Source organism: Amia ocellicauda, chromosome 7 (assembly GCF_036373705.1).
Source record: "Amia ocellicauda isolate fAmiCal2 chromosome 7, fAmiCal2.hap1, whole genome shotgun sequence".
Taxonomy (NCBI): domain Eukaryota; kingdom Metazoa; phylum Chordata; class Actinopteri; order Amiiformes; family Amiidae; genus Amia; species Amia ocellicauda.
The window spans coordinates 24,773,040-24,798,993 of record NC_089856.1 but is presented as its reverse complement, the minus strand read 5'-3'; the positions used below and the strand labels follow the sequence as shown (position 1 = coordinate 24,798,993).

The 25,954-nt window shown below is 40.5% G+C and overlaps 1 protein-coding gene across 1 annotated transcript in view; it reads left to right on the top strand.

Moving 5' to 3' along the window:
* Window positions 1–25,954, top strand: part of LOC136753061 (sodium/hydrogen exchanger 9) — a 122,203-nt gene that overhangs the window by 33,515 nt on the left and 62,734 nt on the right. The window contains exons 7-10 of the mRNA XM_066708872.1: window positions 1,549–1,687; window positions 3,112–3,217; window positions 11,734–11,822; window positions 15,102–15,215. Of these exons, the coding sequence (XP_066564969.1) occupies window positions 1,549–1,687; window positions 3,112–3,217; window positions 11,734–11,822; window positions 15,102–15,215 (448 nt within the window). The remainder of the gene's footprint in view (window positions 1–1,548; window positions 1,688–3,111; window positions 3,218–11,733; window positions 11,823–15,101; window positions 15,216–25,954) is intronic.

Below are 25,954 nucleotides of genomic sequence, written 5' to 3'. Positions count from 1 at the left end.
TTTATGAAGAAAACTGTGACTCTTTACTTCTTGCCTTGGGTTAGGCTGCATGCAAGATTAGGCCTAATATAGAAAACAACTGCAGAGACAATTACTGTTGTAAATGACTATGCCCCTGGTTGATGCAGTACTTATTTGTGCCTTCTTTGGTGGGTAGACCTCAATGGAAACTTAAAAGTGTAAAACGAAATTAACAATCCCACTGTCATTAAAATAAACACTTACCCAAAAGCAATTTGAGGATGCCACTGAAAGTGATACAGTGACAACAACATGTCTACTGTTATTGTTTGTTTTCCTTTACTCTGTCCTACCTGTAATATACAAAGCCCAATTAAGTGACAAAGCAACCTAGAATATTGCAGAGCTCTTTGTTATTTGGATGTGAAGAATATATAATATGAATGGATATAGTAACTATTGTTTATCTTATTCTGTATTCCATATTTGGGCTCTGAACCTATTAAACCAGACTATAATTTCAAAGCTTGAACAGCAGAGTAATTATATATCTCATCTTTAATGGAGTCCATAATAATGATTTGTCTGCATGCCTGTCTGGATGATACTTGGTCACAGTAAGCAACGGTTTGGGCTATCTTCAGCATCACAGCATTTATACAGTATTTATAAAAACCCCTTGAAAGAGAAAATACCATACAAAGACTTTAATTGACATTCTTAAGATGTGAATAATCTTTTCCCCAATTAATCCTATAAATAGTGTATTTCTAGAACATGTTTGTTGAAGTAGCAGGAACCCCCCACCTCCACCCCGCATTGAGAATATATAATAGCAAGTTTGTTAATTATTATTTTGGGTCTGTTCTTAAACCTCCGAAATAATCAAAGCTCCCTTGCATCTTAGAAATATTGTTCCTCATAGATATCCTGTGTCTGTGGATGCACATCACACCTGGGGCTGGATTAAATCAAAACTTTGACCCATCCACTAATAGAAAACTAAAATTGTACTCAGTTTCAGCTTAATTTTTTAGTAGAGGGCACATTCTTCTAATCATAAATGTAACCGCTATGATGTTTGTAGTTTTCTATTAGTGGGTGGGTCAAAGTTTTGATTTAATCCGGCCCCTAGTCTAACTAATACTAAATAGTACTTAAAAGCAATGGGATTTTTTATTTTTTTTTATTTTGTGGCATTTCACCAGTGGGGGAGTAAAAATTCAATGAATGGCATTCATAGTGTTTACACACAAAAAGCCCTCTTTTGGAGAAATCTTCACATATGTTATTGGAGCTGCAGCCTTTCATTGTAATTTGTATTTGACTTTTAAATCATACATTTAAGAATGGCAGTAAATCATGTTCTTTCTAAGTTCCACACAGGATTTATTTCCCCCTTTAACGTGGGAGAAACTGAAAAAAGTAGCTATCAAAGGTAATCTGGTAAAACTATTGTCTTATGTGATGATTCAAATAATTATACTAATTTAAAAATACAGTACATAAATATTAGTATGTAAAACCAGAACTTATTTTGCCAAAATGTGTGTGTTTCTATTGAAATATTGTTATTGTATTTTTCAGCTCCATATCAAATTTTAGTCTTAAGGTAGACCATCACACCTTTGATGAAACTACTGTGTTTTCTGCCATTGGCCACTTCATTGGCATCTTGGCCGGCTCTTTTGCCATCGGAGCTGCTTTCTCCATCATCACAGCACTGATATCCTTTTCTTCTCTCAAACACTTCCGTAAGTGCCGACAAACATTTCAGTGTTAAATTCATGTGTAGATTTCCAATTACAGCTTTCAAATTACACCTCTACTAACTCTTCAAGAGCAATACTGTAATAATAATTAAAAAAGCTTTTGCAAGATTGCTCGAGGATTCACTTTTATGTATCTGGAAAGTAATGCAATAAATCTAAAACTCATAACTGATTAGGTTTCGACCATTAACTTGCTTTTGTTTCTTATAGTTTGTCATTAGAATAGGTGACGAATCATGCAAAACCATGGAGATGTAGAGATTGGAGTTGGAAAGGCTTGGTGATGTACAGCTCCTGAAAATTATGAATTTACGATCATTGCCAAGCAACATAAGGAGATCTGAAAACATTAATAAGATGTTCTTTTATTGTTTGTTTGTTTATCAGCTCTAGTCTTTGAAAGATCTCTTGGTAAACAGCTTTCATTGCCTGAAAATTGCAATCTGTAGGAATTCTAGTCCACATATATATTTTTTTTATTCAATTGGATAAATCAAATGAGTTTAAATGATTTAAATTAATCAAAACTACAGAGCTGAACTTTAACAGCAGCAATTGCAGATGTGTTTGTTATATTTTTTTGGATGCCTTATTTGACCTCAATGCTGACCCCAGGATTTATTTAAATGTTCCCCCAAAAGAAAACAAAAATAATAATAGTAGAAATGTAGACAAATATCAAAGTATCAAATATCTATGGACTGTGCACAAAATAAATGATACAAGCATTGATATAAAAATGTAATACAATGGTTTAACACGGAGGGTCACATTACCACATTCATCTGTGTTTTTATATATTTTTATTTTATTTTATTTGTTTTTTGATTGGAAACACATCCTGTTCCTTCAAATTCACCATTCCCAGGATTTCCATCGATTTCAGCACAAAGTGGCATTCATGTTGCTTGCCCCATAAGGTAGGCAATTAAGGGGAACTAGAGCATGATTTGCTAAAGGGGGTGTCGTTCAATACAAAAGCATGCGTGAAAAAATAATAATATGAAAACAAATAGTGGTCATGGTAATTGTGAAATATGTGAAACAAGAGAGGTTTGGACTGTTACACATATGTTTTTTTTAAAGAGGCTGTGCACAAAGGAAGTGGAATCCACTCACCATCTCACAGGTTGGAAAGGATTCATATATTGACAAAAATTACACTTTCTGATATCTGCCTCTGTAAAAGTACGTGGCACTGGCAAGAAATAGCATCAGTTCACATTAGTCATTTCTCATATGATGTAAAACTAAGAATCACACTTGAGTCAGAGAGGAAGGTTATGTTTTTAGACACTGTTATACAATATGAAAAGCAGTGGAACACATAACATGTTGTTTATCCCTTTTTCTGTTTGTTTCTTTAACTTGTTCTTACCTGACCAAATTCACAAGACTGTATGAATTCCCCCTGCTGGAAACAGGACTCTTCTTCCTATTGTCTTGGAGTGCGTTTCTCTCAGCTGAGGCCTGTGGATTGACTGGTAAGTATAGGGCAGTAATTTAGAGTTCAGGTCCTGGGTCAATCCAGATTAAACATGCACTGGCCTCAAGAGCATGAGGCACTTTGTTGCTTGATCTGCTTGGTCTAGCAGGAATAAATACATAAAGACTGTTTGAAACAGCCAGCACCATGGAAAGCCCTTTTTCTGTGTATCATACAGCAACAAGGATTTATACTCGTAACCTTATGCAGGCATTCACTTCCACCTAAATTACTGATTTTAAGCAGTAGGCATGTCACAGGTGCTTCTGGAGGTTGCATATTAATTGTACACATATGTTCAAAGCATTTTAATTTGTCCTGAACTGGTATTTTAATCTCAATAGAAGACTTCAAAGCCTTATTTTTTAATACTTCCCTTTGCCAGTTTCATCCCATTTTGAGAGAAACACAATATACTGTCAGCTTTTCCTCCTCCTTCACATCTTTACTCAAAACAAACCACATTTCAGATGCTCCAGCAGTGTTACCATGAACATAATAAGCAATACAGGTTTTACATCATTGTGTGTTGCTTCAGATGTCTAAATAATGTGATTGTAATTTAAAATATCCTTGTCCTAAACCTGTCATGTTTTTTTTTTTTACTCTGGGGCAGCCCCCTTTTTCTACAGTTCTGTTAATAAAACACAGGCATTTCCTTGGTTAACCTGTAAACTTTGCCAACTAATTTTCACAGCTTGATAAATTTGTTTTTGCATCTAATTGAAACTGCACTGATGTAATCTATGCTCTATGGACATGTGAGGTCAAGTTGATGTAACACCGTGCGTGACAGAAAGACTCGAAAGACTTACTATTTTACTCCCAAGCCAGACTAACAATGCAATTAACATTTTGAAGATTATTTTTGTTATGGTAATTTCTACCCTGTACAAAATATAATCTATACCATCAATGCAATCACTCCAGTGTTTACTTTTTTGGGGAAAACATAAGGCATATTTTATTTTGGTAAAAAAAACTGAAGTATATATATTGTTTTTAATAGTTTCAATCATCTTCTAGATAACATTTTATTTCAGCTGATTGCCAGTTTGCTGGCCTCCTCAAAATGAAGCTATTACAGTAGAGTTTGATCTCATGTAATATAAATTCAGAGAGAGATGGTTTTCAGGGCCTTACTTATTAAATATTGAATAACTGCAGCTTTAAAAATTGCTCTCTTTGACCTGTTTTTGCTCATACTAGTTCTTTTTACCTGGTAAATGTCCCATGAGAAAGCCATGCAATGTTGGATGGTTTGAAATGAAAACAGAAACACAGAAATTATTAACACTGCTTTACAACCCAAATCATATAGGCCTAAAATATGTTTCTGGGGTTTTTAATTTCAATTACTGCCTTATTTACTTCATAGGCAGTCTCGTTTTGACTGCTTTAGCTTACATTTTCCACTGTGACAGTTAACATGCTATAATAATAGGTCTATAAACTAACCCTCTGACTTTTTATTTTTTCTTCAACATTGATCTGAAAACATAGAACTGCATAGAACTATATCCTTTAAATGGAGTAATGTGATTTTAATTTTCTTTCACTTAGTACTTATCTCATCTGTACACAGTTCCAGAAATGTTATAGTGATTACTAATGTAGCGTTATGTTGGGTGTATTTGGATAAGAGCATTTGGGCTCTGAGCTGAAGCACTGATCTAAAGAAGACCTCTCCCCCCCCAAAGTTATCAGATTTCCTTAGCTCATCAGCTTGGAACTGGTTTGCATCAAAGTGACAGTTTTGGGGAGGATGGCACCGAGAAGAGGCCAAATAGTTTGGAATTCTGCTATGAGATGTCTGGAGAAAGGGGCCTGTAGGTGATAAAAACTCTTTGAAGTGGATGAGAGCCGAAATCCCGACATAGAGCTACAAAGCCAGGCCAACCGGCATTTCCAAAAGATGGCATGGATTGACATCAGTCATAAATCAAGCCCCCCTCCAATAGGACACTGGGGGCTGAAACCGAAATCCAATCTCAAGAACTCAGGAACCAATCACCTATCGATCTGACAGACTATAAGGAACAGCGGACAGTCTTTCTTTCTCTCTCTCTCTCTCACCTGAACCAGTAACTCGCTGCCACAGCTCAACCTGTAGCTCTGTTGCCAGAACCGGAACCAGAAACCAACCAAGTCTTTTAAAGGACTTTATTAAATAAAGAACTTTACAGACTGCGCATGCCCGCCTGTGCCCACCTGATCAGTGGAGTTTTACAGCTGGACAATTGACTAAGTCGACTGAATACGAAAGTGTCAGTCATTTAAATAGCTATTTGAGTCTTAAGAAACTTGACCCTTGGAACAAACAGGGGAAAAACGGTGGAAAAATGCTTACAAAGAAGATTTTTTGCACAACCTTGGAGCCTTCAAACCAGTGGAACATCTGTTTGGAAACGACTCTACTTTCGTGAAACCCCAACTTCCAGGTGCATCGACTGAGTGGAAGTTCTTGGACAAAGCCGAACCGGACTGCCTTTGTTCCAAACCACACGGACCTCGTGCCGTGTGCTGTTATCTGAGCCCGAAGACAGAGAGGCCTCTCTGCGACGAAGTTCAGATAAGTTTAACAGTTTGGAGTTCATGATTCATGACATTTGAGAAATCAATTAGAAATGTTGATCTGTGATTCATAACTCTAGAATGTGTAATATCATTTAGTTTTCTTAAATATAAATGTGTGTTGCATTAAACTGTTTTGTTGATAATTTTAGAAATAAAATCTGTCAACGCTGAGAAATATCTTCTCATTCCTGTGTAACTGTTTAGTCTGAAATTGACACAAGTTAATAGACATTAGATTATTGGTGGCCCTGCCTATCCTTAATCATTGAATAATAATCAGTTAAGGGAAATTGTGGTAACAAGTAATGATAGGATCTTTCTCGGCACCTAAACGTAAATGAGACTGATATATATATATATATAACGAGAAGTTACCAGACATAAATACTAACCTGTGTAGTTATTTAATGTCTGACTAATAATAACGAGAGACTCACCTTCGTCTTACTAACCGGTATTGTAGTCAATGTGTTTATAACCTTTTTTGTTTAACGATTTGTGTGTTATCATATGTGATCCCATGGTCTTTGATTTGGTCACGGAAGTGATTTGTCTTTGATTTGTTGATCTAGAGTTGAATTTTAATTAGTTTTTCCCTTTTGTATAATTAGTGTAGTGCTACATTTAGTCTTTGTTTTTGAATAAATTTGACAATTTATATCTTTGGAATTGGTGTCTGCGTCCAATTATTACAGAAATTGAGTTCTACAAGATTCCAGGATTCGTGATAAGGTGATACTATAAATTCACTTCTTTAATTGAAATTTATAAGTGTACCTTACGCTATATAATTGGTGCCCCGTGTGAGGAATCTTAGACTGAAAAGAACTAATTTCTGTAATAGTTATTGGATAGCTTTGTCCAGAAATCCAGATTCCAAAGTTTTGAAACAAGAAAACTTTTGTAGGCACGATACACTGTTTGTACTCTAGAGGGCGCTCAAGAATTGCCCACGTGGTATGTGTATGGTTTCCAAAGTCACAAAAGGTTAAGTCTGTTTTAGTTACTTGTGATAAATTGTTGATATCCTAAGCGTTGGCATTAGAGTCATTAGGTGATTAATCTAGTACTGTTCTGTTGGGTTGTTACTGAAAAGCCAAAACAATGATTACCCAAATGTCCCCATGTGAAGCATTGATTGTTAAGGTACCAGGAACAGAGATTCCTGAATTCCTTGGACGCCTAGGCATTTTGGACTTTGAAGTAGAGTCGCGTCGAACTCAGTTGGTAAACGACACTACGACGCAACTCGAAAAAAGAGTCGATAGAGGTGGTGAAAGTTATGTCTAGCTTAGCACTTGCGAGCTCAAGGTTAGTGAACTGGAGCATAAGCAAGTTTGAAAAACTGAAAAAGCTAGGAGAAAAGTATGCTAAAGCGAAAGAAGAAAGAGCCAAACGGCATGGAATGGTTTTAGAATTTGAAGGAAAGCTAGATACTTGTGGAAAACAAGTCATTGTGTTGAATGCTGAAAAAGAGGACTTAATTGAACAGAGAGAGCAATTAGGAAATGATTTAAGACAATGTCAAGCTGAATTGGAAACAACTCTGATCCAAGTAAAAGGTCTGCAAAATGACAGATGTAAAGCGGTTGAAAATGAAAGGATAGTTTTGAAGGACCGGGATGTTTTGGAAATGCGTCTTTGCAAAACAGTCAGGGAGAAAGATTTGGGCACTGTAAAAATGGAGATACTCGAAGGCGAGGTCATACATTTAAAAAGGGACAGTGAAGAAATTAGGAGAGTAAATCAGGTGCTTAGGGGAGAACTCAAATCAACTGAAGTTGAAAATGAGCATCTCAAGCAACAAATATGGGCCCTGAAAGCTGCCTCTCGGTGGGCTGCAAAGCTGACACCTGACAGCATAAAGGAACAGCCAGAACCGGCCAATGCACGGAGTCGCACACCGTCTCCACATTTAGGCCCCGAGTTGCCTCGTCCTGATCGTACCCCTCCCTGTAGTCTTTCTCCACTCAGGGTAAGAAGCTCGTTGCACAGACGAACTTCCTCTCCCGAGAGTCCTGACCGAAAGGTTAACATGCACCAGTTGAGACAACTGGCTAAAGATTGTGAAACCTTTAACCCAGCAGACAAGGAAGGAAATGTGGAAGCGTATATTAAGGACATTAAGTATGCTTTGCGTTTCTATCCTGAGGCTACGGAGAAGGAAAAGGTTCTCCTAATCCGCAAAACTACCTCTCGCCAAGTCCATTCTTGGATGGAGAGGCAAGGGTCCATGGTCTGCGATAGTTTTCAACGCTAGTGCAGAGCATTAATTAGGGACTATTCCAGGTTCATTGATCCAGTGGCAGCAGTGACTGCCGCACACCAGATCAAACAGGGTAAGCATGAGTCCCCCTGTGATTACTATTAAAAGCTTAGGAAAACCTATTTTGTGGGTCAAGATCGACCCGGGGCCGAGGAAGAGGTGAGCTTTAAAGGGTTATTTGTTGCTAATTTGTTCCCAAAGATTAAGGAAATGATCATATTACATGCAGACACAACGTATATGAACATAGCCGAAATTCGTAAAATGGCACAGAAAGCTTGGGAAAGCAAGTACAATAGCGCCTCTGATCGTAAAGATTCAAGCACCCAAGTACTGGCAAGGTGCTCTGAGAGACCTAGTTCTCCACTGGAGTTAGAGGGGACAGAGATTCAAAGAAGGAAAGAACCTCCCAAGGATGGAACCCAAGACACCCAGGCTTACAATAAAAAAAAGAAAGAAAATCCTAAGTGGAGTAAAAGTAAAACAAGGTACAAGAAAAAGTATAAAGGAAAGAAATCTTCTCCTAACCCAGTTGGGTTAACTCAGTCTCTGAGCAATGTTGCAGTTTCTGAGCTACTGCTACGCTTAGCTCTGCTCCCTTTGCCCCCTCTTCCCAAACTGGAAGTTAGTAGCCAGGGTAAAGGGCCGGACTCGCCACCTGAGGCATGACTAGCTCTGGAACCACCCCCTGTCCCCGCCTCCGTGTGTTTGATTGGATGTGAGGAACAGCAGGGGGGTTTCTCTGACACATCAGCCCACTGGGACCTCCCAGTGGGGGAAGTTGCCTGCAGGCAAGCTGAACCTTTGGTGATGTTACTGGGTGATCTGACACAGAGAGGCAGAGCCAAGCAAGTTTACATAGAAGTGACCATTGAGAATGTGTGGGAGTGTGAAGCCTTGTTGGACACTGGGGCTGAAATTTGTTTAATGTCTGCCACCACATTTGGCGAACTGAAACAAATTATGGAAACCTCAGACCAACGACTGAAAGTGGAAGCTTGTAGTGTGAACATTACAAGTTACACAGAGACTAAGGCACAGCTCACTCGAAAGGCGTTGTTAGAGTTCACCTTTGGGAAGATTAAGTTGGTTCATCCAGTTTATATTTCCAAATTCGAAACAGAGAAGTTGATCATTGGTCAGGATCTATTGAACAGGTTGTGGGCTCAAGTTCAATCAGCAAAGCAAGTGGAATTGAATGACCGATATGATACAGCCACCAAGGTACAACTTCCCAATGAGACCATTTTTGTGCATGTCCCTAAAGGGGGCACCAGCTTACCATGTAAGCCAACCATTCGAACCCAGGTCCCTACCAACTATTATAGATATAGTGAAGGTCAGGTGCCTGAATAACACTTGAATTCCCAGTTACCTCCCTCTGTTAATCAACTTCCACCTATTGGTTACCGTCAGTAACCATACTCAATCCTGAGTAATACTAATACCAATTGTTTTTTTTGTTTTAATGTACTTCTGTTATAATATGTAACCTGTATATGTGCTAGTATAGGATTGTCAATTTGATTGGAATACATTCTGCTTAAATAATGAACTATTAGTTTGTTTTCTTTGATTTCTCGGGGTCATGAATGGTGAAGTCCACTGTTGAATTCTGTTACATAACTTTGAGATAAATGCTTAACGTCTTATTTTGTCTTGAAGGGGATAACGTCCTAGTCGACCTCAGTCCCATTCAAGAAAGGGGGTATGTAGCGTTATGTTGGGTGTATTTGGATAAGAGCATTTGGGCTCTGAACTGAAGCACTGATCTAAAGAAGACCTCTCCCCCCTCAAAGTTATCAGATTTCCTTAGCTCATCAGCTTGGAACTGGTTTGCATCAAAGTGACAGTTTTGGGGAGGATGGCACCGAGAAGAGGCCAAATAGTTTGGAATTCTGCTATGAGATGTCTGGAGAAAGGGGCCTGTAGGTGATAAAAACTCTTTGAAGTGGATGAGAGCCGAAATCCCGACATAGAGCTACAAAGCCAGGCCAACCGACATTTCCAAAAGATGGCATGGATTGACATCAGTCATAAATCAAGCCCCCCTCCAATAGGACACTGGGGGCTGAAACCGAAATCCAATCTCAAGAACTCAGGAACCAACCACCTATCGATCTGACAGACTATAAGGAACAGCGGACAGTCTTTCTTTCTCTCTCTCTCTCTCACCTGAACCAGTAACTCGCTGCCACAGCTCAACCTGTAGCTCTGTTGCCAGAACCGGAACCAGAAACCAACCAAGTCTTTGCCGGCAACAGAAGAGTTAAACTGGGAGAAGGAGATTGAGCCGTACGAAGAATTCTTTTAAAGGACTTTATTAAATAAAGAACTTTACAGACTGCGCATGCCCGCCTGTGCCCACCTGATCAGTGGAGTTTTACAGCTGGACAATTGACTGAGTCGACTGAATACGAAAGTGTCAGTCATTTAAATAGCTATTTGAGTCTTAAGAAACTTGACCCTTGGAACAAACAGGGTCCTGCTTTCCTCAAAGACTTTGTCTTCAAGTAACTACGGTGGAAAAATGCTTACAAAGAAGATTTTGTGCACAACCTTGGAGCCTTCAAACCAGTGGAACATCTGTTTGGAAACGACTCTACTTTCGCGAAACCCCAACTTCCAGGTGCATCGACTGAGTGGAAGTTCTTGGACAAAGCCGAACCGGACTGCCTTTGTTCCAAACCACATGGACCTCGTGCCGTGTGCTGTTATCTGAGCCCGAAGACAGAGAGGCCTCTCTGCGACGAAGTTCAGATAAGTTTAACAGTTTGGAGTTCATGATTCATGACATTTGAGAAATCAATTAGAAATGTTGATCTGTGATTCATAACTCTAGAATGTGTAATATCATTTAGTTTTCTTAAATATAAATGTGTGTTGCATTAAACTGTTTTGTTGATAATTTTAGAAATAAAATCTGTCAACGCTGAGAAATATCTTCTCATTCCTGTGTAACTGTTTAGTCTGAAATTGACACAAGTTAATAGACATTAGATTATTGGTGGCCCTGCCTATCCTTAATCATTGAATAATAATCAGTTAAGGGAAATTGTGGTAACAAGTAATGATAGGATCTTTCTCGGCACCTAAACGTAAATGAGACTGATATATATATATATATAACGAGAAGTTACCAGACATAAATACTAACCTGTGTAGTTATTTAATGTCTGACTAATAATACTAACGAGAGACTCACCTTCGTCTTACTAACCGGTATTGTAGTCAATGTGTTTATAACCTTTTTTGTTTAACGATTTGTGTGTTATCATATGTGATCCCATGGTCTTTGATTTGGTCACGGAAGTGATTTGTCTTTGATTTGTTGATCTAGAGTTGAATTTTAATTAGTTTTTCCCTTTTGTATAATTAGTGTAGTGCTACATTTAGTCTTTGTTTTTGAATAAATTTGACAATTTATATCTTTGGAATTGGTGTCTGCGTCCAATTATTACAGAAATTGAGTTCTACAAGATTCCAGGATTCGTGATAAGGTGATACTATAAATTCACTTCTTTAATTGAAATTTATAAGTGTACCTTACGCTACACTAATGATCTGTAACAGATATGGAATAGTTACATGTAAATACTAAACAGCTGTGAAAGAGTTCAGTGATTTTTTACTGACCATCCGTTGGAATAAATACCACTTATTCTCCTCAGGAATTGTTGCTGTACTTTTCTGTGGAATTACTCAAGCACAGTACACTTACTACAATCTATCAGATGATGCCAGAGCAAGAACTAAACAGGTATGAAATATTTTGTACGTGATATACAGTGGTCACCAACCAAGTGGTCTGTTCAACATGGTAGTAGTGTTGGGATTGTAATGGTAAAGTGTTTAAAGGTGATGTTTTCGAAAGATGGAAAATGTAATCTACAGAAATTGCTTTTGTTCAATGAGCCTACACGAAATAGCAGATATCTCCTGAGAAACAAACCTTTAAATAAGTAGTTCTCTTGCTAAATGGTACACAACCACTGTGGATTTTTATATGTCCCTGTGTCTCTCTGAATTAAATCAAATATTAAGGCACAAATAAATATTTTCATTTAATCATGAGTTTACAATTTATGACAAATATTTTTCCATGTGTTATGTTAGTACACAATCTCACGCTCTGTCTCTGTCTCTTGCTCTGTAATAAACATTCTCTGTAAACTCCAGCATTCTAATATACAGCTCTGGAAAAAAATATTAAATCAGCATCTCTACGTGTATGGCAGCCATTCCATTCCATTCGTATTTTTATTTGGACTTTGGGAGAAATGTTGTCAGTAGTTTATAGAATAAAACAAAAATGTTCATTTTACCCAAACACATACCTATAAATAGTCAATCCAGAGGAACTGATAATTTTGCAGTGGTCTCTTATTTTTTTCCAGAGCTGTATATGTCTAGGGAAGCAAGAAATAAAAAAGGATTCATGAATTGAACTCTTGGGGTTTCCACCTCAGTTTCAGTGTTAGTATTATCCTAATAGCACCAAGGCTGCCTTCTAACGGGGTCCGGGGGTGGGGCTGATTGTTTTCCATTCGTGACAGTGTGAGAATGTGGATTCAGTAGATTTCAGATGTTTGTCCTACAACATTTGTTAATGATTAGTTTTTTTATGTTAGTCTCTGATAGTGGTGTGTGTTCAGTGTGGTATAAATAAGTACCAATGCTTATCAATCACTCCAGCTCAGTGCTCTTTACAGAGTGTAAATGAACTGCAGTGACTGAGATTGCTGCAGTCAATATTATAAGAATACAGACGCTGCCTGTTTTGTGAGACCTTTTTGCACTGTTCAACTGCATGGTGAAGCATATATAGCCCATTTGTAACCCAACTGCAATATCAGTCATTGTGTTTAATAGCCCTTAATTTTAACATATGCTGCTTTGTGTTTTTTCCAGTTGATTATTCCATACACCAGTAATTAGAATAGATTAAAATGTTAGACTCCCACCTAAAGGTTTCCTACTCTTGCAACAGCAAATTGCAATAATGTATATTTTTATTTTAGAATTTCCTCATTTTCCCTGGCTAGTTTTGTAACTTAACAAGTGTATATTTACTTTCATAATTAGAGGCTTGGAATGCCATGTTAGTGAATGACAAGGAGTCAAAGATCCTCTAACAGAAATGTACTGAAAATAATTCCAAGGGATACCATCAGGGCCAGTTTTACCCAATTGGCTACATGGGGGGCCTCCAAAGGGTGCCCCCACTGTCATTATTGTGGGAAATTAAAATGTTTTTAATTGATTAGATTGTGGAATAAACATGTTTTATACAAGAATAATAGGTTTTAATTAATGTTTTGATGTCAAACATCAACTCATATTTACAATCTGGCATCTGGCCAAGCTATAAAAATTCCAATCAGCACCTTGCGTTGGCAAAACAGATTTCAGGCTAGCGTCTAAATAATTAAAAAAAGTTATCACAGTATTAATGTCACTAAAGTGGAGCCAGAAAATGCTTACTTTAAAAAACAAAAAACACATATAACCAGAGTTAAGGACGTTGAAAACAAAGGAACCTGACCATACCCATTGAAAGAACCTATAGTTTTGGAATGATTAAGTCTGATTAAAGCGTTTACATGGCAAAAACCCTAATATTCTTCTATTGAATGGATTATCAAAGGTCTACACCAGGGGTCCCCAACCTTTTTTTTAACATGAGAGCTACTTTGTTTAAGGATCTCAGCGGCGATCCCCGGTTCCGTGAGGGGGGGGGTGGGTGCTGATGTTTTTTTTTCCCTGGTTGGTGGGTGGAGGTATTTTCTCCTGGGTTCGGGGTGTGCTGCTGCTAATTTGGGTGTATTTTCTAAATTGTTTGGCGATCCCCTCAGAGAGGTCCCGCGAGCTACTCTTAGCTTGCAATCGACCTCTTGGGGACCCCTGGTCTACACCAACCCTTTCATTCGGATCGCATTTTAATTCAGAATGAGTTCAGAGTCTGATTAGTCAATCCGATTCAGGTGTTTATATGTCCGAATGAGCTATTAGTCAGATTATTATTGGATTATTAGGATCCATGTAAACATAGCCACAAGATCCTGTAATGATGAGTCAATAATATTTTGTCTACTTATTTTTTGGAGGGGGCCCTCCAAATTGTTGTAGACCAGTAGTGCCACCAAATCTATAAATACGGCCCTGAATACCATTTCCTAACCTTTGTGTGGCTGTGTGATCATGTTGAAATATGTTGCACAGAGAAGCAATGATGAAGACAGATAAATGTTGTTATGGTGTTCTGTTGCTCACAAATAATGAATAATATTATAGCAATGATGTAACAATAAAAACATTGCCTTCAAACCAACCTTAAAACTTTTAACTATTATTTGTCATGGTCCAAATCATTTTCAAAGTTTACATCATATAGGAAATCAAAATAAATTGTCATTCATTTTAAAAGGTTCCCTTCATTTTAATTTATGACTAGACTCATACTTAAAGTTAACTTTAGAAGCTGACATAACTGTGATATGATTTGGATCAGCATTCATCTTGATGAAACATTTGAGTTTATTTACCTCTTAAAATATATTTAAAATATATTGAATTACATGAAATGAACTTAGCTGTCAGTGCCTTGTTGACTGGCAAAAAGACCCAGAATATAAAGGCCTAATTAATTGGCACTTAAATTGGCACATTAAAAAAAATATATGTATATATATATAATTATTATGATTTTATTTTATTTTATGTTGCGGGGGAGAGCCCCCATCTGTTTAACCATATTTTTTAATGTGGAAAAAAAGCACGATTAGCCCATTGAAAGTTGACTTGTAAATTCTAAATAATATTGATATTATATGGAACAGTCTTTGCAATGGAGTAAATTCTTAGTAGAGACTTTCTGGGTAGATAGGTAGGTAGGTAGGTAGTTAGGTGGGTAGAACATAATTTACCATTATTCATGTCATACATATCTGTTCTCACTCTGTACAATTGACACCGTTTCTAACATCCTACCATATCATCATGCTTGTTTTAATTGTATTTTTGTCATTACTTCTCACAGCTTTTTGAATTCATCAACTTCATTGTTGAAAGCTTCATTTTCTCCTATATGGGCCTGGCAATGGCTACCTTTCAGAACCACAACTTCAACTCAGTCTTCATTACAGGTGCCTTTGTATCCTTTCTCCAACTCATTGCATTGCATATGCCACCATACCACTGCTTTTAGACCTAAATATTATCCATATATTTACCACCTAAATTTGTAATTTGGGTGATTTTAATTAATCCAGTCCTTTTTTAATATGATAAAAATAATATGATAAAAACAATTTAAATGTATAACAGATGAGTTAAAGTGTCACTACTGGGTTGCTGTTTTATTGTGAGACTGTGCTAATGTTTCTTGCATAAAAGCAGTTTATTAATGCAGCAAACTATAATATTATACTGTTCAAGATTCAATATTCTATTGATTGGACTATTTGTCTTTGTTGTCATAATATGCAATAATAGAGCCTGAACCATATACAGTCTTAATTGGTGACCTGACTAATTTTCATGTAATTTCTTCTTTCGCTTTTAACATTCTTTCCTCTCTTGAAGACTAGCTCCTTATTTCAGAAGATGATACCATTAACTCACATCTCACTCATTTCACAGAGAGTGCAAACATTTTGGGTTTCCTCTCTTTAAAGGTATTACAGAGGATTATTAGCACCCATAGCACAAGCTTCAAAATGTATAGATAAAGTAGAAAGTAACTACTTTAGGAATTTTTTATTATTATTTAAATTGTGCATTAAGTGGCTTAAGTTGCCTTGTGACACCATAGCAAAAAAAATGTATATGTTTTTCTAAGTCTCCTGTGATATGTGATATGGCCATCTTCCAGTTGAGCTGGCTTTTCAAGAGTAATACCCAGATGGTCCATAGTTATTATACCAGTTAGTTTTTGGAAAGCCAAAAGTAAAACAGATTTTTGAATGTGTGGTTGACCAGCTGTAATTTCAAATATACAGTATTTTAGGATTGAAGCAGTGCTAACCAGATAAATATTTGTTACACTTTAAACAGCCTTTTTAAGCAGTGAGCTGAGCTGACTGGCCATCTGGAACATCGGGAGGATTGTGAAAAGTTAAGGGAGAAAAAAGTAAAGTCCCTTGAATCAGAAGCAGCAAAATGTAGGAAGCTAATCGACTTATTCGGTAGTAGTGCTGTTAGTCCCAATGCCAGCAATGTCCATTGTGAAGAGAACTAGAGAATTATTAGCAGAAGAAGGAAATGCGACAGCAGCTCAAGTCAGGGCAGTGGCTGCAGCCAAAGCGGTAGGCAATGGGGAATTAGGGCAGGGAGGGAGACGCAACAAAATAACACAACAATAATATTGTACATGCTAATAGGGATATTAATAATTTACAATTTAAACATTAACAAATGTAATGTTTATTTTCTCTTAAACACGTTTTTCTTAAAATATAAAAAAGAAAATAGATCAAATAACCGTAGTTATCTTTCAAGTCGGAAGCACTGGCCAAGGGGGAGGGGTTTCTGTGCATTGCCGTAGGAACCTGATCGAAATGTCACTCTATCAAAGCTGCCATTGGCCCCTGCGCTCGTCACTCAGAACAGGTCCCTTCCTACATCCTGTTCCATAAAACGTGATGTCATCTCCTGTTCATCCTCTTTTGCCATTTCACCTGGACCCGAGAACGTGAGCTCTCTGTGTCTTCTCTGTGCATTAGAATATTGTTGTTTAAAGGGGTCATGAACTGAGAAATCAAAATTCCCTTGATCTTTTGACATATAAGTGGTCATTGTACCATAAAAACATCCTGTAAGTTTCAGAACTCAAAACTTTCTCGTTAGTCTAAAAACAGCTTATATTGAAGCCAATCTGCTAAAATGACAGGATGTGGAATGTGCCACTTTATTACGTAATAGTGTGGCTAAACCCCACCTTTGCAGAAGAAGATCAACGCCTGCTTCTACATTACTGCCTGTTTAGCCCCACCCACTGATTAACGCATATAGTAGGTAAATAACGAGAGAGTCAAAAAGCAGGTATATGCAGAAACCAAACGATAAAGATGGCTCCGAAGACAACAGTTGACAAGTTTTTTACTTTAATAAAAATGATGGACGATGAATATAAGAACGACAGCTTGACAAATGATGGTACATTCAATTATACTTTGTTTACATGAAGCAGCGTGAATTATCCTTTGTCAGATATAACTGTATTAACGCCTAGTATCTAAACTTTATATGCAACAACTAGGGCTGGGCGATAATAATATCTCTATATTTTTAGAAGTTTGGGCGATACACGATATATATCTCGATATTTCTTGTTTTTATCCAATCAAGCCACAAAATAAGACCAAAGACATTCAAACTACAAGTATTTCGTTAATCCTTCAATAAGCAAAACTAACAAATACTACATGCAGACTGACATGGTAAATATATGCAGAATGCAACACATTACAGGGCAAGTGTTGTGTGATTACTATTACGTGTGTTATGTTGTTATGGGATATATACATAAGTTTAAAAATAGCTGGCGTTATAATAGTTTTAATAAATCTTAAATGCAGGGTGCCTTATCCCAGGCATTTTATATAGAACAATTATCCGGTCAAGGAAGGATGGTACAGCAGCTCCCGTCTAAAAACAGTCCATATTCACCGATGTCTCAAAAATTATTTATTATAAAAAAAGTGAACATCATAATGCTTACGCGTTTCGACTTATCTTCCTCAGAGCACATATATACATATACACATTATGATTTACTGTCACATGACAACAATAACACAGGTAATAGTAATCACGCAACACATGCGCTATAAAATGCTATAGATTCAGTTAGAATTACCACATACCGGTTTATAGTGTCGCATTTAACATCTGCTGGACAGAGACATTTCTCCTCAGACTGTCGCGTTTCGATTAAGCACGTGTTAATACAAAACAGTTATAATAATAGTAATAATAATAATACAACTGTTGAACCACTTCACCATCTTAATAAAAAGAAAATGATACTTTCTGCATGTGTTTGCATTGCTTTCCAATTTATTAAAATGCAAACAAACGTTATTATTAATTAATTAAATTATACAAATTATATCAATCTAAATTAGCGGGGGTGGGGGGGTGCTGTCAGATTTAGTTTAGCCCGGCGACGAGAGCGGGGTGCAACGTGTAAAAGAATCTCTTGGTTATGTTGGTTATTGTGTGTCAGTTCACTGTCCTCCATGTCTGTCTGTGTTTCTGATGCATATTTCTAGCCGCATCCGACACGTATGGAAGAACCGGGAAGAATGCAAAGTGTCCTACTGATGAAAAATACTGCCGTAAAGATTGCAATTTGCGACACCACGATATAAACGATATAGCATAATATGAAATGATAGACGTTTTTCTATCGTCATACGATATATATCGTCATATCGCACAGCCCTAGCAACAACCAATGAAATATAAAACATGTAATATGCATAAATGTTAACAACATAACGACATAAACCGCTTTCTGTAGCGTCTTCGGCTAAACTCTAATATAATGTAATAGGCTAACTACCTCACAAATACATAAAGTATAAATATAAATAAAGATGATTATTTACCATGCTGTCGCAGGCTGTAGTATCCTTGCCATTTGAGGTGCAGGTTCGTTGTCTTCTGATTTGGGATCAGACTCTGGCTCAAACATGTTTGGCTGAATTTCACCGGCTGCAATTCCACACGTGTACTGATGGGGGAGGTGAAAATTTGTAAATATGCAAAACTGTTAGCCAATCATACCAGTGTGCGTTTACTTCCGAGTCTACAATCCGCCACGCCTATTCAAACGGTGTGTTCCGATGAGGGGGGTCAAAACAGGACAGAAAATAGCCTATTACTTCTAAATTATGATGTTATTTGAAGTAAAAATCTTGATAACATTATAAGTGGACCTCGGAAAACAGTACAAAAAAGAGGCAGTTCATGACCCCTTTAACAATTATTATGAGGTTGGTTGGCTTCACTGCTGTGCTGTTCACCACCGTTTATTACTCTGTGTCTATTTGTATTATTTAGTTATTATTGATAGCTAATCCGACTGTGTTCCGTCCGCACTCATGGGCTCCGGTGTGATTTCGGTTTCAGTTTCGGCTACAAATAGTACACTTTAAAAATAATAGTCGTGTTTATATAGTGCCTTATATATTCCAATTGCTTGTTGTGTTGGTTTTTTGTCCACAGGGCTTTTTCCTCCACAGCAGGAGCGCTAGCAGCGGCAGTAAAATCCGAGGCCCGGCTGCCCGGCCTGAGCCTCGGTGTGTCATAAGAGATTTCGCCCGTGTAAGGTGCTCCTCCACCAGCTTGTGCCCGCACTACAGCCCGCGGCAGTAGTAGATCTCGCTCTCTCAGTTCGCTGAGAACGAGCTCTGCTAGCCCGTCTGTGCATGTAGGCCTCGGTTTTAGATCCCATTACGGCTGGTGGTCTACTACCGTCGGCCACCTTGGACCCGGACTCCCCCTGGGCCTTGCCCCTGAGCGGGAGCAATTGATTGCCTGGGGTCTGTCAGATGCGGTAGTATCCACTATTCAGTCGGCGAGAGCTCCCTCTACGAGGTCGCAGTATTCCTACCACTGGCAGACGCTTAGCACCTGGTGCCAAGACGGCGGTCAAGACCCAATTTGTTGCCCCATCAGGGTCATTTCTACAGGAGCTGTTGGACCCCTTTGGCAGACATTTGTGCGGCTGCAGCTTGGGCCTCGTCGCTTACATTTGCCCGGTTCTACGAGTTAGACTTGACGGGACCGGTCCCTTCCATTGGGAACCCGGTGCTAGCTGCAGTCGAGCCCCAGTAGCCTACGGGCTCTGGCTCCTGCCTTTCCTCCCACAGTCTGCCCCTGTTTAGTGCATCCTGAGGGAGGTGGTGCATATATATATATATATATATATATATTATATATACACTCACCTAAAGGATTATTAGGAACACCTGTTCAATTTCTCATTAATGCAATTATCTAACCAACCAATCACATGGCAGTTGCTTCAATGCATTTAGGGGTGTGGTCCTGGTCAAGACAATCTCCTGAACTCCAAACTGAATGTCTGAATGAGAAAGAAAGGTGATTTAAGCAATTTTGAGCGTGGCATGGTTGTTGGTGCCAGACGGGCCGGTCTGAGTATTTCACAATCTGCTCAGTTACTGGGATTTTCACACACAACCATTTCTAGGGTTTACAAAGAATGGTGTGAAAAGGGAAAATCATCCAGTATGCGGCAGTCCTGTGGGCGAAAATGAGGTCAGAGGAGAATGGGCCGACTGATTCAAGCTGATAGAAGAGCAACTTTGACTGAAATAACCACTCGTTACAACCGAGGTATGCAGCAAAGCATTTGTGAAGCCACAACACGTACAACCTTGAGGCGGATGGGCTACAACAGCAGAAGACCCCACCGGGTACCACTCATCTCCACTACAAATAGGAAAAAGAGGCTACAGTTTGCACAAGTTCACCAAAATTGGACAGTTGAAGACTGGAAAAATGTTGCCTGGTCTGATGAGTCTCGATTTCTGTTGAGACATTCATGGTGGAGTCAGAATTTGGCGTAAACAGAATGAGAACATGGATCCATCATGCCTTGTTACCACTGTGCAGGCTGGTGGTGGTGGTGTAATGGTGTGGGGGATGTTTTCTTGGCACACTTTAGGCCCCTTAGTGCCAATTGGGCATCGTTTAAATGCCACGGCCTACCTGAGCATTGTTTCTGACCATGTCCATCCCTTTATGACCACCATGTACCCATCCTCTGATGGCTACTTCCAGCAGGATAATGCACCATGTCACAAAGGTCGAATCATTTCAAATTGGTTTCTTGAACATGACAATGAGTTCACTGTACTAAACTGGCCCCCACAGTCACCAGATCTCAACCCAATAGAGCATCTTTGGGATGTGGTGGAATGGGAGCTTCATGCCCTGGATGTGCATCCCACAAATCTCCATCAACTGCAAGATGCTATCCTGTCAATATGGGCCAACATTTCTAAAGAATGCTTTCAGCACCTTGTTGAATCAATGCCACGTAGAATTAAGGAAGTTCTGAAGGCGAAAGGGGGTCAAACACAGTATTGGTATGGTGTTCCTAATAATCCTTTAGGTGAGTGTATGTGTGTGTGTGTGTTAAACAGCAGGATTGCACCCTGTGATGTATATACTGTTTTTAATGGAAAGTATTTTACATTACAAATAAAAAACGTACATACATTTTAATACTTATGATTTAAAATGTTTTTAAAAACAATTCTAAAATCACTTAAAACTTTTTAAAATCTTAATGTGATTCAAATTCAACCAAAAATAAAAGAACTGAAATAAACATGTGCAATAAATCATTCAAATCAAATTGTGCTTTAAAGGCAAACTGCCAAACCAATGAAAAAGGTCAAATGCATTGAAATTAACTGAAAATGCACCAGATAAATCAAAAAACAAATAAAACATTAAAAGACAAAACCAAAACAATCTGATGCATTTAAAATTAAAATCCAAACGGTCAATGCATTTGACAAAAGAACAAAACAAAAACAACCAATCATTAAAAAAAGGTTAAAAGATCTCAGACTTGGGCTCCAGCAGGGGGAGATGGCCGTCCCCAGAGGTATGTCCCATCATGGGATCCTGAGCTCCCCCAGATCTTGAAGTTGCTAGTTCTTGAAGGCTTCCTCCATGCCCCTCTGATGGACCTCCAGATTGACATAATCCCCGATTAGTACCATGCCCCTCCTGACGATGACAACTGGGTCCAGCTCCTGCTTATTGAACAGACAGATGTTCCGTCCCTCCCACAGGGCCTGTTTCACTGCACAGACGACATGCCACCAGCACCTCAGGGTTGGAGATGTGATTCCCCTGGCTGGTCCATAAAGGATCTGCTGGGCGGTCGCCCGCACAGGAACGGCAAACCTGCGGAGGAACGGGAAAACAGGAGCCAGACCCTGCGAGCGGAGGGGCAGTCCCTAAAGATATGAGCCTCTGTCTCCCTTCCCAGGCAACCATTGTAGGGGCAGGTGTCAAAAAGGGCCAGGCCCCTTCTGTGCATGAACACTCGGGTGGAGAGACACCGACTCACAGCCATCCAGGAGACATCTTTTTGCGTGTTTGTGAGGCAAACGTGCGTAGCGTTAGCCCAGATAAACCGGCAGGTTTCGGAAGGGAAATCTTCTATCCGGCTGGTCTCCTGGGTAGATCTCATCTGACAACAGATGGTCTTGTAATCCCAGGAGGCCAGCACGACTTCACGGAGGCCTACTTCGAGCGCAAAGGCTCGGAGCGCCCTGTAGAACGGCGGGGGATCCCACGAGTGCGGCCTGGTGTTATCCATGGCGCAGAGGCCGAATGCTCTCAGGCTGCTGACAAAATAAAAGCGGTTCATGAAACTCACTTTCTTGCCAGCAGCCTGGATGTTCTTAAACAAATATGCCAGCCCCTGCACCTTTATAAGCCCCACGACGTCCGGGACCCCCCTACCTCCATCCAGGGTACCCTTCACCATCTGCACTCTTTTCAGCCTCTCCATTTTGCTCCCCCAGACAAACTGAAATATTATTCTGGTCACTAGTTTTGCGATGACCTTGTCTGGGGGGACGATCATACCAACGTAGAGAAGTATCGGGAAGAGGAAGGCCTTTACAACCAGCACCTTACCAGCCATCATCAAGGTCCTTGTGCTCCAGCCGTGGATCTTCCTTTGGGCCTTGGATAAGGCTTCCTCCCAGCTTCGGGTGCCCGTGTTGGTCCCGTCAATCGTGATCCCCAGAACCTTGATGGACGGCTTCACAGGGAACACGGTCGGTGGGCTCCGGCCGACAGGCCATGCCTTGGAAAGGTAGACCACACTCTTGGCCTTATTGACAGCGGCCCCCATCGCCCTGCATAAGCCGACTAGCAGTTCCTCAACCCTGGCCACGGACAGCGCGTCCGTGCAGACCATGGCCACGTCGTCCATATAGGCCAGGGCTTTCAGTTGCTCTCCGCCGGAACCCGGGAGATGGAAACCTGTCACCCGGACGTCCCGGCGGATCGCCTGCATGAACAGCTCCAAACAGAGGATGTACAGCAGGGCCGACAGGGGACAACCCTGTCGAACCCCCGACCTGACCGGAAATGGTTCGGTCAGGTGGCGGTTCACGAGGACCCTGCTGCTTAGGCGGCTGTAAATGATCTTAATCCATTTCCTCAAGCCAAGAGCGAGGCCCATCCTCTCCATAACTAGCTGCAGGTATTCGTGGCCCACTCTATCGAAGGCTTTCTCCAGGGGAAGCCTTCTCTCGTTCGAGTAGGCCACGACATCCCTGAGCAGCATGGCGTTGTCGGCCGCCGATCCTTGCAGCCGAGGCCCGACGAAAAGATGGCAGAGCAGAGGCCTTGTGTACGACCGAGGAGAGAGCTGGATAGACCCCGCTAGTCGTTCTTATTACTAATGGGGGGGGAGGGGGTGGTCTCTCCTTCCCGGCTGTCTGCCTCCACAGGCCTCCACCCCCAGCACCAGTGACTCCACCATTGCGGCTCTAAGGTCTTCCTGACTAAAGACACTGGTGCTGACTCTCCTCTCCTGAGGACCTGCGGCTCTCGCACTGCCACCGGGAGGGCATACCTGTCCCCTCCCCTGAGAGAGTCTAGGGCATGGAGCAGGAGGGATATTACTATTAGGGGGCCGGACCTCCACCTGGCTGCCCACTGGGGGAAGTGGAGAAGGCCCACAACTCTCTGATCCGGATTCGGAGAGGGGCGTTTAGAACTGAGGGGGAGAGGTCTCTGTTGCGGTGGAGAAGCTGGCTGGGGTGGGGGAGCTAGCAGAATTAATCCGCTTGCTCTTCACACCCCCCCTACCAATGCTCCTCTTCTCCGCCCTTCTCCTCTTCCCACGCCACAACTATCCACTCCCCCTCCGCCTCCACTTCCGCCCCAGAGTCGGAGAGGGAGCCTATAAGACTCCTGAGGACTGTTTCCTCTCTACCCCCATCTTGGGGTATCTCCTTTGGTGGAGTCACAACTTGCTTTTCCTCCTCTCCACTTGAGGGTTCTTAAAACTCACCTCAAACACGTCCCTAGGTCCAGGCAGTTTTACCACACAGTTCAGCTCAGCTTAGCTTCGGCTTCTGTTTGGGACCCACTCCGTGAGGAGTCTGCCGACTCCTCTGGCTAGGTCCCTTGTCGGTCCCGGTCCGTCCCAATCTCCGGTTGCCTCGGCCTCCGGGCCGCTCCAAGGACCCAGGACTCTGCAGCTCTGTCAACCGGAATCTCCCCGTCTCGTCTGGTCTGGCCTGATGGAACAGCTCCTTGCAAAACAGAAGAAAAAAACTGTCAAAATACAGTACAATGCCCCCTGCTGGACAAAGGTTTCGCTCACAATGGAGGGAAACCCGAGTCCCGTGATGTAAATAGTTCATTTGTCACGACATAGTCAAGCTGGTGTGGCCTTGCTCCTAGCTGTGCTAGTGGAGCAAGCGGCCACCACTCTAATGTCCCATGTGTGGTGCATGAGCAGGCTACTGCGCCCCGTGGTGTATATAGTTTGTTTGTACAAAATCTAATTGTCAGCAAAATAGAGTTCTTTTACTCTGTACTAGTCAGTTGAGTTGGATGCTACTGTGCTTCGTGCTGACAGCATTAAGGTCTTGCTGTCACGTGATATGTACATATTGTATATTGTTGTTCAGCTTGGCTACTCTGTTGACTAGCCAGCTATGTATTCTGTTGTTTTTTTCATTGGGTCCTATTGGATCAGGGGTCCACTGCCATGATATTGCACAGAGGCCGCACAAGTTGCTTGATTCCCTGCGCCAGATGTTGTGCAAGTAGATTATGGCCTTGCTCCTAGCTGCACTATTAGAGCAGCCGGCCTTGCTATTGTGAGTGGAGGAGGTAAGAGTTGACCTCTGTAGGCCCGCCTTGTATATGCTGATTCTAGAAAGTTCACGGTAAGAGCGTGACTACGGTCCTCGCTCCTGGGAGGCTCAGGTGCGACCCTACAGGGCCCCTGAGGTTACTGTCTGGAATTGTGTTGCCGAGGCCTCTAACGGTACACCTTGGGGCAGGCTCCCTTATCAGCTTGCTACCTCCTCCTTTGCGATGGTTTTGTTATACAGTAACCCCTCCCCCTTGGGCAGTGTTTCTGACTTGAAAGATAACGATAGGTTGCGAATGCAAACCCGGTTATCTGAGAAAGAAAGCACTGCTCAAGGGTTGCAAGGTTGCGTGGGAGTCCTAGCTCCTGGCAAAAGAGGACAAACCTGTGCTGACGTCACGTTTTATGGAAGAGGATGTGGGAAGGGACCTGTTCTTAGTGACGTGTGTTGTGGCCAATGGCGGCTTTGATAGAGTGACGTTTCGATCAGGTTCCAATGGCAGTGCACATAAACCCCTCCCCCTTGGGCAGTGCTTCCTTTCTCAGATAACCAGGGTTGCATTCGCAATTTAACGAAACTGATGAATGAAAATTATGTCTTTGGACATTATTATTATTATTACTAATTGTTATTGTTGCAGCCTTTCTTTCGATATGTTTCCTGTGAGATTTGTACTAGATGTGACAATAAAAAATAAAAAAAACGCTGATACTATTAAGTCATGCGAGGGTGTTGTAACTTCTTTTGTTTATGCATGATAAATTGTGGAGGTTGGCGATTAATAATTTAGCCATATTTAAAATCAACAGCAACAGGATAACATCAATCAATCCTTAATCAATTTAAATGTATTATAGCACCCTATATACCAAGAAGCGCCTCAGAGCGATGCACAATTTCTGTTTTCTGTCAATTAACGTTTCTGTGTTGAAGTACCCAGTTTCATATTGTTTAAATATTGCTTGGCTGTTTCTACATGTCACATTTTCATCAC